This window comes from Micromys minutus (genome assembly GCF_963924665.1).
Source record: "Micromys minutus genome assembly, chromosome: 19".
NCBI classification, from domain to species: Eukaryota; Metazoa; Chordata; class Mammalia; order Rodentia; family Muridae; genus Micromys; species Micromys minutus.
Window position 1 is genome coordinate 13,914,710 of NC_137954.1, and position 13,819 is coordinate 13,928,528.

Here is a 13,819-nt window from a genome sequence, read left to right on the forward strand (position 1 = left end):
TCAAGACCACAACTGAAAGAATTATAGTCAAGGTAATATCAGTAAACGACACGGAGGTGCTTGGCGTGCTCTGAGAATTCTGTACATCATTATAGCTCTTCCCATGTTCCATCAAATGTGGAAGTATGTATATGCTGCTAACAACCTTATTTGGCTTTGCATACATTAGACTTCTCACTGCTGCCTGGTCTTGTCACATAGCCATTGCAGTACTCAGTCACAAGCTAGAGTCACATCTCTGGTGGCAGCGGAAGTAGAAATAGAAACAAGAATAGCAACAGTAAGAGGTGGGGGCATCTGCCAAGCCTTAGGGTGTTGGCATGCATTGAAGTAGATACTCACATACATGATGCTACATGCTTATGCCACATCTGTAGACAAGCCTTACAGTGATTATTTTCAGAAACATGCTGCATACTCTTGATGATCATCGTCTCCCTGGTAATTGGGCCAGGGGTTGGGGGTGGGAGACAGCTAGGCCTTTGTAGAACAGCTTAAACCAAAAGCCTTAATGGAATGTTTCTATCTTGTCTGTAACCATTTGGCTACCAGTATTTCCATCACTTAGTCTTGTTACTGACAATAAGGAGACTGGCTGGAACAGAGTGGAGGTCGAGGAATGGAGTGGAGGGAAGCAGGACTCAGGCAAGAAAAACTGTGCAAGAAGGTAGTCTGTGGTAAAGATAGGCTCTTAACATTCTCCTGGGTGTTACTTCTGTGCTGCAATCGACTATTATATAAAAAGGAGGCTCCTTCCCTGCGCCCCAAACAGAACTAGAATCAGAGGGAGCATCAGCACGAGGAAAAGTGTTCTCCTTGCTTGGTTTGCTTGATTCGAAAACTAAATAGATTTCATTCATGATGCATTCATTGTCTTTAAGTTAATGTAACGACTTTAAACATGAAAATTCTAACCATTAATGGCTCTTGATTTCTAGGACAGTCGAATAGAACAACTATGGCAGTAAGAACAGGCACAGCAGATGAGGTGGCTCGGGTCAGTCGTAAGGAAGCACATATTGTGTTAGGTGCATTATGAGACTGGGTGCCTCCGCCTGGGAGTGGTGGCCACACCTTTGATCTCAATGCCCCAGAGACAGAGGCAACCAGATCTCTGTGAGTTTGAGGCCAGTCTGGTGGACATATTTTGTGTGCTTCTCTGACCATATGTGTGTATGTGAATGTAGAATTCTCTCAAACATATAATCTATTGTGACTTCAGTAACTTTTCAGGTTCATGTGCATGTATACCGGTATGTGCAAATATACACATACATATAAATTTTCCTGTGTAAAACAAATTTAAATACTGTCATCTAGACGTTTATCACAGCTGTAGAGAAAGAAACTGGGGTTCAGAAACGGCAGCCTGTTCACCCAAGATGACCAGTGATAATGGCAAAGCAGGAGTTTAACCACCAGTGTTTACTGACTTAATACAGTCTTTTCCAAACTGCCCAAGCAGAACTGTTCTCAGAAGAATGAGTCTTTCCATCACAGCATACTACTCTATCATGGAGAAGGCTGACCTTTCACCTTTTCTCTTCCAGACTCTCCAGGTAAGGATTTTGGTCCAACTTTGGGTCTGAAAAAGTCCAGTTCCTTGGAGAGCCTACAGACTGCTGTGGCTGAAGTGAGGAAGAATGAGCTGCCCTTCCACCGGCCCAGACCACACATGGTGCGAGGCCGGGGCTGCAATGAGAGCTTCCGAGCAGCCATTGACAAATCATACGATGGGCCAGAAGAGGCAGAAGCTGGTAGGACCATACGCACCCTTAAGTGGGTTCTTCATCTCATTATTATCTGCATATTGCAAGCAAAAATGTGCACTTAACTACTGAAAAAAAATGATTTAAGGATCACAATTATATTTTTGATATTAAAAGTAATCCATTTTCCTGATATGTTTTGCCCTTTGGCTTCAGGAACATTGGATTGTAGGATGCAACACGCAATTTATTTCACAGTGCAAGCTGAAAAAAAAATTCTCTTTCACATTTTTAGAAGGACCAACTGTCATTTACCCTTAAGGCAGGAGCACTAAGCAATGCATTACTTGGCATCCTTATTTGAATCATTAAAAGCAACATCAACCAGGGGACTGACTGTTTTAATTGTATAGGAGCAGTGGGTTATATTTATACTCAAAAACCTCTTTGGGAAAGAAGCTCACCCTGTTAGTCTCCCAGCATGTGGGTTTTCTGAACTGATCCAGGTTAACAAGCTAGCTTTCAGAGATTACTGCTTTAGCACATTTCAGGCCTTTTGTGCTAGCAGCTAGCAACCAATGTGGCTCACTCCTAGCCTCAGACCTTGCTTGGAGTACCCAGGGCTGAGAAATCCTATCTCCAAAGGGTACTTATAGCCATGTGGTTTGGTAGAACACCGGAGTACTTGTATCCCTTCTGTATTTTACATTCTGACATATTTTATATATACTAACAGTAAGCCCCTGACCACGGGTATTGATTTTTCTCTCTGCAGACGGTCTGTCTGACAGGAGCTCTCGCTCGGGCCACGGAGCTCTCAATTGTGAGTCTGCCCCTCAGGGAGACCCCAAGCTGGACGATGTGGAAAATAAAGCCAAGAATGGCAAAAAAACAAAAGAGAAGGAGAAGAAAAAAGGAAAGGGCAAGCTGAAAGTCAAGGAAAAGAAGCAGAAGGAGGAGCATGAGGAAACAGAGAGGAAGATGAAGAGGAAGGGCTTCGGTGCCATGCTGAGGTAAGGGCCTGCTGTGAAGGCACTTGGCATCTTTTCTCCTGGTGAAACCACACCATTATGAATGTACAGCAGAAGGTTCAAGGTTTCTCTCATCTTCAGCTATATTTGTAAAAACCAAAACACTCAGAAAAGTCAAGGCTATAACTGTGTGTGTGTGTGTGTGTGTGTGTGTGTGTGTGTGTGTGTGTGTGTGTATGAAGAAGGCACAAAAAGCCTTATGGGCGTCCCCTGAAGCCTGTGTTGATGACTTGCAACTGTCATAAACCTGTTGTCAAAAGAAGTCTCAACACTTAGTAGGACATAGGAAGTGTCCCCTGTGTGTCTCTCTGTACAGTGTCACCCCACCCTTCTGTGACTTTGGGCACTCATGTCACCAACATGGTAGATTTCACCCACAAAGGCACTGTGACACAGTAGAGATCTACCTGGGACAAGGCCTGTATAATCCTGGTCTCTGCCTATTATCTTCCACGTCTCAGCCATAGGCTTCCTGCATCTTTCCTCCCTTCCTTTCAGACTGAGTCTAATTCCACAACTTCCTGAGGGCCCTGTAGGGTTAGGGGGAAGATGGCACATGCAGTAAATTCATTGGCTAAGAGCACCGAGCACACAGTCAGAGCACAGTTTGTTTCTTCTCATACAGCTATCCTCCAAAACATACTCTGTTGACACTATCTCCTCTACATTTGGTATCCTAGTATTGTCGCTAGTTTTCTGGTCATTTGTCCAGAGGTTTGCACAACTACTCCAATGGAAAGCAAAATATATCTCCTTCCTGTGGCATAACTCCCTTGTCTGTGGAACCATGTGCAGGGTAGAGTCCTGGAAAGTGTTTTAACTTGTTTATTTAGGTGGTACAGACTGACTGCAAGGGGTCCTTTAGGAGTGAGCACCTTTGTAGATTGCTCATGAAGCTTTTTACTATTCCCATTGCTGCTGGTGGAGAACATTTTCATGGCTGACTTCTTAAGGATGGCTTGCCCTTAGCCCCTGAACTCAAAAAGTTTGCCTAGAGTCTCCTTACCCAGAATGTACAACTTCTAACATAGAGGAAAAGAAGGCATTAACCTGTGTGACAGCAGCAGTGGCAGCAGCTACATCACCTGCCCTGACATCGTGGATGCAGGCAGAGAAAGCTGTACCTGTGTAGTACCTGAAGCAGCATCTACCTGACCTGCCTCAATCACCAAACTCTTACCCCTCCAAACCATTCAAGGACAGCTTTTTTCCACTAATCTTCCTTCCCCTCTGCCAATGACATGAGTTTCACACCAGCCTTGCTTCCTAAGACTCCTCCAAAGCGACTCAGGCACCAGCTTGCCTTCCTACCTAGAAGGACTTGTCGTACTCTCTCAACATGACCCTGTGCTTTGTCACTGTGTCAGGACAGAAGATCAGAAAATGTCTGCTCATCACAAAGCAGACAGATTTATGAAATCACTTCCTAATTCTCAGAGGATTTTCTTGTAGCTTGTGTTTTGGGGAGCAGGAAGTAAGGAAGAGGTACCCATTTCATTACTTTATTACTATAACTCCCTATCAAATCCATCCCTCTCCTTTCTTTTTGCTGTAAAGGACAGATAACATATAATAAATTTAGCCATATTGTGTAAATCCTTTAGAATATCTCTCAAAAACGCTGGGGAATACAGGATACTAGTTGTTTTCAATGTAAAATCTTCCACCAATACTCTTTAGGTAGAAAGGAAAATTCAATTACCTTATTTTATATTTTTCTCCCTTCCTTTTCTTCTTTCTTAGTGTGTGTGTGTGTGTGTGTGTGTATGTGTGTGTGTGTGTGTGTGTGTGTGTGTGTGTGTATGTGGTGTGTGTGTGTGTGTGTGTGTGTGTGTGTGTGTGTGTGTGTACCTTAGGAACAGGAAAGTAACATTTAAGGGACACAATTGTATAGACTGCTCTGAGCCAACCTATTACGTTCTAGTCTTCAAGTGATGCTACTCCAGTATCCTTCTGAAAATCTTTTTATTTGGGGTGGCAGGCAGTAAAACCTCAGCTAGCTTCAAACTTCCAGAGAGTCATGGTAAATCACATGACAAATATAAGTTGTAAAAGAAAGTGTTCAAATAGACTGCAGATGGCTAGGGTCTGTGAAGGCAGTACAGTCAGAAAGCAGAGAAAGCATGAAAAATGGCAGGAGTCTTTCGAAACCTCAAATACCACCTCCAGAGACACACTTCCTCCAACAAGGCCACACCTCCTAATCCTTCTTAAACAGTTCTACCAACTAGAAACAAAATATTCAAACACTTGAACCCAAGGGGGTCATTCTTATTCAATCCATGACATTTTCTTAGCTGGTCTGATGCCCTAGAAATCATTTGACTATCAAAGAATTAAGGTTTCACATTTAAAGATCAAACATTATGTTGCTGATTTGTGAATGAGGGCACATCTTCCTGACAGAAGAAAGACATTTCCATACCTAAGCTTAAGGTGTGGGCTTTATGCATAGCAAAAGGATAAAGAAACCAGAAACAAGGAACACAAAGTGGATTGGCCACTATAAACAACTTTCTTCCAGGGTTGTAAAAGAGACTTGCTTACCATGGTGTCTCCAGGTGACTGGATCTTTTTGACTGGCCACTTTGAAAGTTGTGATATTTTAATTGCTTGCCCATAGTTCAGTTTGATTATGTAGTACCTAGCACGAGTACCAAATGCTGCTTTTAGCCTCCTTCAGGAGCTCAGTCTAAAGCAGTGCACCGTAGTACTCTGCATGACCTGCAGTCTAATGACACTCAGTGACACACATCTTTCTGGCCCTGAGATAAGGCAGTTGTCCTGAGTTTCCTCCGAGAACCAAGTGTAGCCTCGGCGTCTGACAAGGAGAAACGGAAGGTATGAAAAGCAAACACGGCACAAAATAATACAACATTATTTCTGTGGAGACAGAGGGAAGTGAGCATGAGTCAAGGGATATGGGCAGCCTGCATTAGCCACAAAGGATGAGGAGATGGCTTCCCACTGGCCAGCCCCCAGGTTTCCACCCGTATGCATTATTCAAGCCCCTAAGATTGTACTAATTGCTTACAGTATCAACGGAAACCAGCACAATCATTATCATAAGTATTATTACTGCTTTTCCAGCGTCACAGTAATTTATAAGGACCAGCTTCCTCTGTTGGGTATTAAAGAAAAAAAAAAACGATAACAATGATTTAGCCATAATAATCTATAAATATGAAAGCTACCATGCATTCACAGGCCTGTTTCTGAGACGGTCACCAAGTTAAACACTGTATCTTCTGTTACGTGGGTAGTTCTGTGTACTTATTGCCCACAAGACAGGATCAGCTCTTCCCCCTTTTCCCAATATGGTCCCTGTCTCCACATAGTCGGAGCCACAGGCCCTGGATCCTCTAGACACGCAGCACCCTGCCTTTTGTTCGCTTTCACTGCACTAACAAAATTAAGAACTGAGAGGTGATGTTAGATTTTTATCTTTGGTATAAAAATAGCAACTGTTTTCCATAGCCTTTTGCATCTGCGTTGGTGAGCATATTGGAGTCGCTGCTACGCGCAAGCTCTCAGCAACAGAGAACACAAAAGCTGTTACCATTAGCCAACAGATTTTGCTTTAATTCTCATCTGTTACTCACATGCTATTGACTTAGTTTCTTTCTTATTAAAAAAAAAAAAGATTGATTGCTCTAAGGTTCTCTTGGAGTTGGATGTGGCTTAAATATGCATCGTTTCCCCTTTGTCTGCCCTGCTCTAATGTATTTCTGAGCATAGGCTCCAGTGGTATGTCTGCAGTCACCTCATGGATAGTGACGCCTGGCCAAGGAAGGCCAGTGGGACCTTAAATCCTGTCCCCTTTCCTGATCCTACAACTGTGATGTGTGAGCAATGGCCTTCCTTATTCTTGCTACTAAAGAGTCAAGTGTTTTTACTGTGCCACTATTAGCCATTCCAATCATGTTGGTGGTACAGAGTGGGAAAACCAAGGTTAGTTGTTCATTTCACCCACCCCTGTTCCTACTAGAAAAGCTTTGGAAGGTCTATCCCTTTCTTTTTTTTTTTTTTTTTTTTCTACCCATTGTCTAGTTTGTATGTAGTTATGATTTGCTGATTTTAAATTATCTCCTTGCATGAGTCAAGTTTGGCTCTTACAAGGGCTATAAGTTATGTGGCAAAGTGTTCAACTCCAGAACCTTCCAACGTTGGCAGTCATCGTATAAACTGTTTACTTGCTGCTGGGAGAGACCTTTAGTGGCTTTGCTGTTTGACGACTTTTGCTGCCGAAATTTTTGATACAGGTGTCAGAGAAAGACAATGTAGAGTTCCTTTTCACGTTACTAGCTCTTAGTGTTACCAGCTCATCCAAGAATTCCTTTACTTGAGAAGGAAATCACTAGGAGGCAGATGACAGCATCTGAGCAAGGCTTTACTGGGATGTGTGTTTGAGCACAGGAAGATGCAATGCAGGATAGGGTTCCAGGGATGCTCTGAGCAAAACTCATACAAACAGGAAAGGCAGGTGCATTCAGGCGCACCAGGAGGCTGCTGAGAAGGAGGTCAGGATTTCTGCATATGCTTTGTCAGTGTTCTGCTTTTGGCTCACCGGTGATCTACAAATGCACATAGGATTCATCTGCTCCCTGCTCATAAGAGATTTCAGCTGTGTTCGCTGCCACCAATGTAGGAAGCCGTGTGTCTGTCATCTTCTGGCCTGCATTTTCAAGGCTGGAAGGAAAGCTTAGGGTGAGGTCAAGCCAGCAACTCCTGTATCTGATCAACAGTGGAAACTGTTTTACCAAAAGCAGCTTGCATTCAGAAGAAAACCTTGATGTGAGATTCAGGATCCCCACTGATCTATCTCAGGTAAAAGTATATTCTTTGCTTCAGGAATTGTCTTTCTCGGGTATCACTGTTCTTCAAGATATATTCCAACAGAAGGGATATCAATGGCTCCTGTAACTAAGGGGCAAAGCTCAAACCCTTCAGTGGACAAGTTCAATGCAGTCAGTCCCAAATACCCTTTGGCCACAATAATGTGGTGAGTAGAAAAGCCAGCCATCACTCTTCCACCCCAGATTTCTTGATTGTTTAATAATCTTGTCAGTCTGTAGTCCTTAAGTGAAATTCTTCATGTTTCAAGCCAGTCCCTTTATATAACACTTTCTGCTGTCTTCTCTTAAGAGTCTAAGTCACTCTTCAAAACCCATGAACTATCAACTTGCTCTGGACACTGAATGAAAGGCTTGAAGTAGTATAAGTTCATTTTACTTTCGAGTGTGTCTGTGTGTCCATGTGTCTGTGTGTGTATGTCTCTGTGTGTCTATGTCTGTCTGTAACTGTCTACACACACGTTTATGTAGACATGTCTTGTTGACCTTTCTGGTATGTGAGTACTCATTATGTGTGGGGGTTCACATACAGGAGCCAGATGTTAATGCCCAGTGTATGTTTTTTTCCTTAAAACTGTGTCTTCCATTGAGCATAGAGCTTACAGACTCAGCTACACTGAACATCCATGTCTCAGGGATCCCCATCTCTCCCACTCTAGCACTATGATTCTAGTTGTGTTCCCCATTTTTTCTTTTCATGTGGATGCTAGGGATCTGAACTAAGTTCTTTATACTTGTTTAGCCAACATTGTATTAAGGAAGCCCGTCTTCCTAGCCAGTTAAGGTCATTTTCCTCTACCATTTCTAGGCTTTTTGTCCTAAAGGAATTGTGTCCAGTTAGCTCCTTCTCCATAGGTTATCAAAATGTATATCATGCTGTTAGGAAGGTTTTTAATTTTCTCTGCTTTTAAATTTTGTTTGCCCATATTCTTCTGATTAATAACATTTATTGACTACTTCATCTTTGCCAAATACATTAATAATCGTTCTTCTGTTTTCTCAACAATATTTAGTAGAATCTACCTTTCCATCAGGTGCTGTCGTAGGAAGTGGAAAGCAAGCAGTGAAGCTCCAGCTATTATGGCATTGCCCATCATAATAAAGGAAAAGTCAAAGATAAATACAGGCTTCTCCTGCTGTGTTTAGTACAAAACAAGGAAAATGTCACATCAACATACACGCTGTTTTTAACTCTGAAGTATCCAAGGAGCAAAGGGACAGTCTCTAAGACAGCTCTGGTACTTTGGTACAGAGCAGCACCTTCTGGACTAACATTATTCTGAAGGAGGAACCAGGCCTTGGCTCCTACAGGATTTTCATCCCAGAGAAGGTTAGAGACTAGAGAAGGATCTAACTAGCTGATCCAAGGAAGTGGAGATGATTGCAGACTGCAGTGGGTGCAATGCAGAAACTGTAGTGGGGCTAGCATCCTCCCATACTGCAGCTGTCTGCAGCCTAGCAGACTGTGTCCCCCAAGCTTCATGGAATTTCCAGCAGATAGATTATCTGAACAGTGCACTCTGACACAGAAGCCAGCTCACTTTTCTTTCTTTTTCCCTTTTTTACCTCCTGTAGAAATGAAATCTAAGGGTTTCCTGTAAACAGATTTTACAACAACAACAAAAAGCAGTGTGTAGAATTCAAAAAAAAAAAGTCTGTCCAGTATGCAAAGCCCTGCTGCAGCTGAGTTAGACATCTGGAGAGGAGTGGTCTACAGTATAAGAGGAGACACTGATTTCAAGCTCAGTGTATCAGCTCTACTCTTCCTGCTCCAGGATGCTCTGTATTGTTTCTTCCTCACTCAGCTTCAGATAGTTTTTTTTTCTTTCTTTTTAGAATTCTATATTATAAACCATAACCATATTTTTAAAACCCTTAGAAGCATCAACCTTTTGTTTCTGAGCTTTGCCTATACTATGGGACCCACTTTGTTCATTCCCCTGTGAAACATACTATGCCTTTTATTTAACTAGGAGCATGCTGTAAAGAGGAGTTGTGGTGTGCATGTCTTAAGACTGCCAGACACATAGCTCCCATGCCATCTCTACACAAACAATTGATACTACTTATCACCAGGCTCAGGCTGAACGTAGTTAAAACCTGTCCCTTACAGGCTCCCTGGTCCCTCCTATCCTCACCATTGCTGTTGTGACATTTTAGTGGAGTGGTTTATATTAGTAAGCAAGCTGTCTGCGGAATGTCTGACTTGATAGATACTAATAGCACTTGTTGTGTATTTAGGTACACCAAATTATCATATTATTTATTATATACAGCATGTACTGATAGACTAAGTAGCAATGCACTCTAACACATGTATATCTTCACATTCTCATCCTTTCTGAGTCTGTGAATACACTACTCAGAGTTGCTAGTCTCACCCACTTGAAGTTATATATCCTTGAGCAACAATATCCCAACCCTCATGCTGCCTTGCTTCTGGTAACAACTGTTTCTCTCTGTGTCTGTAAGTTCCAGCCTTTTATACTTCACTTAAAGTGAGGCCCTCCATGGTGAGTATCCTTCTGTGCCTGGTTTATTTCATGTAAAACTGTTTCCCAGGTTTGTTCCTGTTATTTCTGACAATGCACAAAACAGACACAGCTCTCACCTCAAAAGGAAAGGGTTTATTCTAGAGCCAAATCTGATTTGCCCAGATCTGGAAAATGCAGAGCTGGTTCCATGCTCTCATATGGAAGCCACTTTATGAAAGCCATAATCAAAGCAATTTTAAAGTAAATCGGCGGGTATGTAGAAGAGGCAGTTACAGCAAGCTGGGGAATCTTCTGTAGGCCTAAGATACTGTGTGGTGGCATGCTTAGCTTTGAGTTGATAGAATCTGGAAATTTGATGAAAACTTCCAAAAGGTGTTTATCTATCAGTCATAGGATGTTAGTTCTAACAGAGAAATGGGCAGGGAAGCCTAAATGGGGGCCCAAAGCTAGCCGGAGCTAAGAAATAGTTAGACATTAGACCTGCAACATTCCAACCTGTCCACACCACAATTTCAGTCCTTTCCAAGAATGGTAAATGGTTGTGTGTGTGTGTGTGTGTGTGTGTGTGTGTGTGTGTGTGTGTGTGTTCAAGATATTACATTTTCTTTGTCCACTTATCATCTGTCCATTGAGTACTTTATTTTTATTCCTTTGCTATTATGAATAGTGTTGTAATAATCATGGAGGAATAGACTTTTTTTGATGTTCTCCTGCTTTTTAGATATATTTCCAGAAGTGGGATTTCTACCTGGTTACCATTTGGTGGTTATAGTTTCTATGTTGTGATAAATCTCCATAATGTCTTCCACAATCTGAATAATTTATATTTCCACTAATAGTGTGCAAGGCTTCACTTTTCTCCACATTCTTGCTAGCAATGGTGTCTGTCACTTTTGTATTGTTTTAGTTGCAACGAGGGCTCATTATATACAAGGTCCTCCTGCCTTAGTCTCCCACGTGTTAGTGTTAGGACTGCTAGTGCCTACCACCAAGATTTGCTACTATTCCTTTTTGATAACCATACTTGAGATGATGTTTTCTTGGATTTTCATTTCTCACGTTGTCTCTCCACCTGTTGCCCATTCATGGGTCTTCCTTTATGAAATTATAGGCTTCTCTCCCTGTTTCCTCCCTTTGGATTTACTCCAGACAACCCCTTTGTCTCAAGCTAGAGGTACTCAGAGCCCACAAACTTTCCCTTCTACTGTTTCATTTCCCCTGAATTGCTGTTTTGTAATTCAAATGGGCATGGTGCTTCTTCTCTCTCACCTGAACAGTTTGCATAATAAAGTATAAGAAGAAGTGCCATCGCTCAAATCATTCGCTCATTTATATTTCATATGCTCTGGGTCACCCCTTTCCGAGGGTAACTGTGAACTGTTTCCAAGCTTTACTTAACCACTGGGTAGAAGACAAAACTTTCCATTGCTGAAAACAGATCAAGAGTAGACTCACCCAAAGGCTTGTTGTTTTTTTTTCCCCCATCTTTCTTTTGTAAGTACAGTCTCAGTGCAGATTTTGCAGATGGCTTCAGGCTTGGATATTTCTCAGTACTCGGCTGCTCTGATGCTGTCCATCAAGATACATTTTGACTTGATTTTAAATTGGGTTAGAGAGAGGCTGAATACTCGAGTCACCAGGGACATGGCATGTGGGCTATATTTGTCCTCTCTGCCTTGATCCCATAATGGCTGTTACAGGTCTCATGTACAATAAATGTATTGTGGCCACAGCCTGTCATTACCTCTTTCCAGATAGTGGCTGTAAACATCTGGGTAGCCCTTCAGCTTTATAAGCATGAAGGGCAGCCCTGCTAATGCAGCCAGTCCAATGAAATTTTAACAGGCCTCTCCCCAAAGGCAAAAGGGCAAGCCATAGGCTAGAGTTTAGGTGCTTTGTTTCATAAGGTTCATGCCATCTGAAACATGAAATCTCAAATGAAAAATAAAGGCCAAAGTTCTTAATTTGGCTTCAAGTTAGATATAAAAATACATTGAGAATGACTGACTAATCAGGATAAAGTAGCAGTATATATTGCGCCTGTGAGAAGTATGACTAGAAAAAAATCTGCATTGTGAACAGCTACTTACTCGAAATGCAGACATCCATTGTTCTCCGTGGCCAGCCCTGACTGCACAGGAAGGAAATGAATGTTAACCCCCATCAGCATAGAAGAGAGGTCAGGTTTTGTCCTTTTGTAATGGGATTTTCTCTCCTAAATTCATCTCTCTCTCTCTCTCTCTCTCTCTCTCTCTCTCTCTCTCTCTCTCTCTCTCTCTCTCTCTCTCTCTCAACCAGAACATTTATTTTATGACTGATTGAAATCCTCAAGACGAACTGGATGCCATAACAGCTGCCCTCTTGGGTTTAGATGCTGTTCCTTCACAGAACCCATGTCTGTGCCATGTTAAAGATAAGAAGAGTTAATGCAGCAACATCAAAATATGGCTTCCAAATTGATCAAACAGACCTTAACGAGCTTATCTCAGCTAAATTCATCTTTAACTAAATTCATCTTTAACTATTTTCTCTTGAAGACTTGGAGAGATGGCTCAGTTGTTGAGCGTTTAGAGTCTGTTTTGCTCCTGCAGAGGTCTCAGTTCAATTGCTAGTACCTAAATCCAGTAGTTCACCCCAACGCTAACTTCTCGAGATCTCACACTCTTCTCTGGACATTGTGAACACCTGCGCATGTGCAAACACACATACGTCTAAAAATAAGTCTTTAAATATTACTTGCTTAATATTTCACAAAATGAATCATAAAAATTTTGTTGCTTCATTTTGTTAATTTGCCAATTTCTTTTTTCAAATTAAGTCTAACCTTAATTTCTTTAATTTTTTAAAGTTCAGGGGGGAACACCATGACCATCACTTCTTTTCTTCTCATCATTACTACTGCAGATCTCCAATGGAAACGTGCTATTTATGAGCAGTGTAGAGCTTGTAATGGCCGTAACATACAGATACTGACTTCCATTAAACCCGAGCTGTGATAGCTGATAACAATCATTCATTTGCATGTTATGCCTCAGAGTTTTCCTTAGTCTGTACCTGAGCACAAAAGGGAAAATTAGCACTACAGTGTGGGTGAATTGTGGGCATGAGGATTTAAAGACTATATGAGTGATAGAAAGGACAGCACTATCTGCAAAGATACTCACTAAAGTGCTGCATGCAGTCTAGGTTTATTGCTTAGCTAAAAGAACCTGAGACAAAAGGGGTATTCATCATCTGGGTGGAGCACAAGACAGATGAGATGCTGGGGTTCCCAGCAGGCAGGCTTGTTTGCTCTATGGCTTTAATAATTTTTTCAGCTCTCAAGCATGTCTGCAAATGTTTGTTTATCCCTCTGTTTTTCTGAGGATGTGTTCATGGAAGGATGAGGGTCCTATATAGAGTTAATGAATATGAAAATGGATGACTACCTCCTTTTCAAAGTCTGACCGCTACTCATTGCCATCCCTTCCTCCTCCATGTCTTCTTGATTATTTTGCAGCTCCGGTTCTCTGCTGCCCAAAGCAGTAGGGTGATTTGATTTTTCTCATACTTATCACAGTAAAGAGTGATCACATAGGGTGTCAACCAAAAGGCTTGTTTGTTTAATTAGGGTTCCTTCTGCTCTTAATACGCCGGCCCAACTCCCATTACGTTAATGCAAATTACACAACAGCACTGGAGGAGAATACACCACTTTATCTCATTCTGGGATAATGAGGTTTAGATTTGTT

General features: G+C 41.9%; 1 protein-coding gene across 4 annotated transcripts in view; it reads left to right on the forward strand.

Annotated features, from left to right (window-relative positions):
• The window catches only part of PARD3B (par-3 family cell polarity regulator beta), a gene marked incomplete at both ends in the record, with an annotated part of 962,085 nt that overhangs the window by 680,365 nt on the left and 267,901 nt on the right, over positions 1-13,819 (forward strand). For 3 of the 4 annotated variants that reach the window (XM_080932740.1, XM_080932743.1, XM_080932742.1), the window contains 2 exons: positions 1,551-1,757; positions 2,485-2,722. In XM_080932740.1, the coding sequence (XP_080788866.1) occupies positions 1,551-1,757; positions 2,485-2,722 (445 nt within the window). The remainder of the gene's footprint in view (positions 1-1,550; positions 1,758-2,484; positions 2,723-13,819) is intronic. The other variant, XM_080932741.1, reaches the window with a different exon arrangement.